Consider the following 6000-nt stretch of genomic DNA (forward strand, 5'->3'; position numbering starts at 1 on the left):
TAACACGTTTCAGAGTTTCTTTTCACATCAAATCTGAAGAGATTCAAAGCTGTTGTTTAATTAGCTATTAGTTTAACATCAGTGTCACTTTTGCTATTTTTGCAAAATGCATATTCTTGAAATTCGTATTTAAACTCAGTTCTGGGATATCGAATTTTGTAAAAATAATTCGATGCATGTTTTTTTTTTAAATTAAAAAAAAAATAATGACAATTCTGAGAAAACTTAAAAAAGAGGCTGGGATGCGACCCACACTGATAACTTCCCATCCCGTTGTAGTAAAATACTACCTTACCGATATGTATTATTATGTATTGTTCACTACCGTTTGCAGCTATGGCAACACTGCTTAAAATTGAATTTTGCTCGCAGAGCATAGCGAAGAACGACAGAGTGAGGAACACTTAATAAACTTTACTATTGAATTGAAAATATAATATAAAGTAATTTTAAATATAACTAGTGAACTTAAAACTAAATACAATTGTTATTTCATGGATAAAATATACCATGCTTGTTTTTATTATTAAATATGTATCTATTAATTGGGTGTTATACATGAGGCGTTGAATCTGCGAACTCTCGTTCTTGTACACCACATGGCGACCGTGAGAAAAAAAAAGAGGTTGGAGAACACGTTTTCTATTTTTTTTGATTAAAAAAAAAAAAAAAAATATTATTAAAGTAAGTGAATAATACACACTTTAATTTTTTGGCGCCTCTGGCCGTGTATTTGAAATTCTTTTCGTTTCATATGACGAATAAAAAAAATTACTTGGGATCACCTTCATGAAACATATTATTAATTGGCAAAGGCGCCACATCGATAACAAATCAGAACATACAAAAAAATTCGTGCATCAACGTCACACCAGATCACACGATAAAATCGACTATATATATTTACATACATACTTGGTATGTACATGCAGTTGCAGCACTTTCATAAAAGTCCATCAGTAATACTACATATAAACATGAGTATATACAATACTATATACTAAATAACAGCAATCATATTAACAAAACAAAAAAAAAACAAATTTTTGCAACTATACTCATGCTGACAACAAAATTAAAAACATAAATAATCTACATATACCTACATATATATTGTTTAATTACTAACGATTACTTACTAAACTAAAATTATTCTAATTTTATATTATATTAATTTAATAATGTTTTATAAACAAATTATAAGTTATTTTCCCATTACTTCCGATTATAATACCATTTATTGAATGTAATGTTTTGATTTACTGTAGGCAACTAGCAGTTTTTTTTATATTCCATTTTTTTTTTGCATTTTACCTATTTTCGTTAATTCCTTTGCTTTCATTCCGTATTTCGTGACATTAACTCAAGTTCGTGATATTTACTCAATGTGCGACCAAGAAATTAAACTCAAAAACTATTTCTATAAACTGAGTGTTTTTGTTGTTAAGGTAAAAAGAGAGAACGTATACTCATCAAACGAATTATCAAAAGCAAACACAATAAAAAATTTAAAAACACTATTTGATTCTTATATTAAATATTTTGATGATCATTTTGAAAAATTTCCACAATATAAACAAAAACTTTATAAAAGACAAAAGGATTTAGCGGTAAAAAAATGCAAATCTTGTGTTGAATTCTTAGGATTTGAATATGCTACAGACTTTCAATTTGCTTTGGAATTGTGTGAAGACGAAGACAGCTTAGATTCAGATTCAAATTCCGATTATGATTTAAATAGAAGTAAATTTGTTTTGAACTTGGATGAAGTTGTGAAAGATACTCCCTTCAATCCAAAAGTTGAATTGGAAATAGAGAGCTATTTAGAAAAACAATTAAAAATGGCAGCATTTGATTTGAAATTAGCTAACTCATTAATACCAGACTTTGATGGAAATCCCAAAAACGTTACTGATTTCCTAGACAAATGTGAATTTTACAATGATACACTTAATAATACTTCGAAAGAAACTTTGTTGCAATTCCTTTTGAAGGTTAAGTTGTTGCAAAATGTAAAATGTAAATTTAAAACGGAAGTTGTACCAACGAATTTTGAGTCTTTTAAAAAATCTATAAAAGATAGGTTCAGTGACAAAACAACTAAAGAAGAGAAAATAAATCAAATGGAAAAATTAAAACAAGAAAATTCGGTAGCAAGTTTTGCAACTGAAATTGAAAACTTAAGTGCCGAGTTGATTGAACTTAAAATGCAAAGTAAGGACGAAATTGCTCGTCCTATAATAAGATCCGAAGTAGACGAAATGTCTATACGAATTTTTTCAAGGGGTTTAGAAAGAGTTGAAATTAGACAGGCGTTAATTTATAAAGAACCTAAAAGTTTAAGCGAAGCCATCAAATTTGCGCTCGAAGCAGAATCAAAATTTTGTCGTATTCAGGAAACTAATATTAACACATTACGATCACAAAATTCAGAAAACGGTAGTGAAGATAATCAAAATTGTTATTACATTAGAAATTCAAGGAATCCCAGAAATAACTCATTTACCCAATTTAGAAATAATAACATGCAAAACAGAAATCAAAATTCAAATAATAGGTATTTCGACAATAATCAGAATAACTCGTATTATAATACAAATATATCACCCATGAATAGAAATTTTAACAGAAATTATAACAATAACAGAAATTATGACAATAGAAACCAAGGAAATTATAGACAAAATCAAAACCAACAAAACAGTAGAACGTTTTTTAACCAAAGCAGGAATAATAACGTCAATAGCCAAAATCGTTACAATAACCAAAGTAATAACCGGAATAATAGCGAAACCCAAAATCAGGGAAACTTCAACCGCCCTCAACAGGGTCGCCAGGTCGTGGCTCAGTTGAGGGATTGTCAAAACTAAATATTTATTCAGTTAATGCTCTTTCAGGATCAGATTTTGTTAAAGTAAGAGTCAAAATGACAAATAATAAATGGTGTTATTTGATGATAGATAATGGAGCCTCTATTTCAATTTTCTCTTCTAAGAAAATCGATCTAAATCAGAAAGTAATTTTAAGTGAGAATTGTGTTATAAAAGGTATCACCCAAGGAAAAATAGTGACTATAGGAAAAACTTTTACAAAACTTACTTTTGAAAACGAATTTTCTCTTATACATGAATTCCAAATAGTTCCGAAAGATTTTCCCTTAGAAGTAGATGGCATTTTGGGAAGGGATTTCTTAAAAAAGCTGAAAGCAACAATTAATTATTCAACTTATCTATTAGAATTTAAATCTGACTCGGATGATTTAATTTCTGTTCCACTTTGCGATAAAATCGATGACCTAATATACGTACCAGGTAGATCAGAAGTAATTAGACGTTTAAATGTTGAATATAAAGAGCCCAGTTTAATACTGTCTGAAGAAATCGAACCTGGAATTTTTATTTCAAATTCCATTGTACATAATACGCCATATTTAAAAATAATAAATACAAATATAGAAGACAAAAAAATTAAAAATTTTATGCCCAAAAGTTTACCGTTGGCAGAATACTATGTTCTTGATCCGTCCAAAAGAGAATTTAGCATTTTTAACCTTAATTTTTCGAGTAAAATTCAAGAGCAATCAAAAGTAGAAACTATTTCACGATTAGATAAAATTAAACAATCTCTCAATTTAAGTTCAGTTCCCAATTATGGAAAAGATTCAATTCAAAATATTTGCTTTGAATTTGAAGACATATTTTATTTGAAAGATGACTACTTAACTACAAATACATTTTACAAACAGAAAATAAATCTCACTGATGATATACCAGTTTATACAAAAAACTATAGAATACCGCAAGCACATAAAAACGAAATTGAGAGACAGGTAGAAGATTTGCTGAAAAATGATATAGTTGAGCATTCTTTTTCTCCATATAATTCACCTTTGTTGTTAGTACCGAAGAAAAATAGTTCTGATATTAAAGGCTGGAGAGTAGTTGTTGATTTTAGAAATATTAACAAGAAGGTTATTTCAGATACTTTTCCTCTCCCCAGAATTGACGAAATACTCGATCAATTAGGAAGAGCGAAATATTTTTCAATCTTGGACCTTTATTCGGGATTTCACCAAATTGAAATCAACCCTGATTCAAGAGAGTACACAGCTTTTTCTACGAGTTCTGGTCACTATCAATTTAAAAGATTACCATTCGGTCTGAAAATCTCACCTAACAGTTTTCAACGTATGATGACTATAGTATTATCAGGTCTCTCTCCCGAATCCTGCTTTCTTTACGTAGATGACGTGGTTGTTTTTGGTTGCTCGCTCAGTCATCATAATAAGAATCTTATTAAAGTGTTTGAGGCTTTAAGAAAGCATACTTTAAAACTCAACCCAAGTAAATGTCAATTTCTTCAAACCAACGTTACTTATTTAGGACACCAAATTTCCGATAAAGGCATCCTTCCAGACCCTTCAAAATACTCTGTCATACAAAATTACCCTGTTCCTAAAAATTCAGACGAAATACGGCGTTTCGTGGCATTTTGTAATTACTATCGTAGATTTGTTCCCAGTTTTGCAAGAATTGCACATCCTCTAAATAAATTATTAAAAAAGGATGTTGAATTTGAGTGGACACAAGAATGTCAATCAGCTTTCGAAACATTAAAAAAGAAATTAATGCAACCCCCAATCTTACAATACCCAGATTTCTCGCAAGAGTTTAAGTTAACTACAGACGCTTCCGATATAGCCTGTGGAGCAGTTTTATCCCAGGTTAAAGCTGGCCATGATCTTCCTATTTGTTATGCGTCAAAAACTTTCCAAAAGAGCGAAAAGCATAAACATCCCTCATTAAAAGAATGTATTGCAATACATTGGGCGGTGGAGTATTTTAAGCCATATTTATTGGGTCGAAGATTTAAAATATTTACTGATCATAGGCCACTTACTTATTTGTTTGGAATGAAAAATCCCACATCGAAATTGACAAGAATGCGACTTGACCTTGAAATGTATGATTTCACAATTGAATACGTCAAAGGGAAGCACAACGTATGTGCCGATGCACTTTCAAGAGTACCAGTAGATAGCGACGATTTAAAACAATTGTGTATCAACGCAATTACAACTCGAAGTATGACGAAACAAAATGTTCCTAGTTATCATCAAAACTCGGATACCCATACCAATATTATTGCTGACCTTAATGTATACTCAACCTTGAACGAAAGCGAAGTAAAGACGTTTCATGAAATTAAATTCATTATTCAACCAAACTGGGAAAAGGAATTTCAAACCATTACGTATAACCAGAAAATGAAATCAGTCTCCTTGAATATATTTTTAAAATCAAATCTTTTAGAAGATACTGCTCTAGAGCAAGCATTTTCGCTTTTAGAAATCAAATTAAAATCATATAATATACGAAAGTTTAAAATAAGTCAAAATGATTCGATATTTAAATTTATAACAATTAAAAACTTCAAAGACATTGGGAACCAGGTACTAAAAATATTAAAAATTGCAATTTTACCATTAAAAATCAGTTTAAACAACCAACTTGAAATAAACGAATTAATTCAAAATTATCATGAAAGCCCTCTAGGGGGACATGTTGGAGTAACAAGATTAATTAAAAAACTTTCACAGAAATACACATTCCCAAATATGAAAAAACTAATACAGACATATATTTCAAATTGTAAAACATGCAAAATAAATAAATATAATAAAAAAAATACAGAATTTCTCCAAATCACAGATACCCCGAACACTAGCTTTGACACAATTTCAATAGATACAGTAGGACCTCTACCTATAACAAACAAAGGCAATAGATATATTTTAACAATAATTGATGAATTAACCAAATATATAACACTGTGCCCTATTATAAATAAAGAAAGTAGCACTGTAGCTAGATCGTTTATTGAAAACTACATTTTAAACTTTGGTTCAGTTAGAAAAATAAAATCAGATATGGGAACAGAGTACATGAATTCACTTTTTAAAGAAATTATGCAAATCCTAAAAATTCAACACAGACATTC

General features: G+C 29.7%; 1 protein-coding gene across 1 annotated transcript in view; it reads left to right on the plus strand.

The window, feature by feature from the left end:
- LOC129939599 (GATA zinc finger domain-containing protein 4-like) overlaps nt 1-2870 on the plus strand; it is a 63026-nt gene extending 60156 nt beyond the window's left edge. The window contains exon 2 of the mRNA XM_056047676.1: nt 1602-2870. Within this exon, the coding sequence (XP_055903651.1) occupies nt 1602-2870 (1269 nt within the window). The remainder of the gene's footprint in view (nt 1-1601) is intronic.
- The last annotated feature ends 3130 nt before the right edge of the window (nt 2871-6000 follow it).

Source organism: Eupeodes corollae, chromosome 1, assembly GCF_945859685.1.
Source record: "Eupeodes corollae chromosome 1, idEupCoro1.1, whole genome shotgun sequence".
NCBI classification, from domain to species: domain Eukaryota; kingdom Metazoa; phylum Arthropoda; class Insecta; order Diptera; family Syrphidae; genus Eupeodes; species Eupeodes corollae.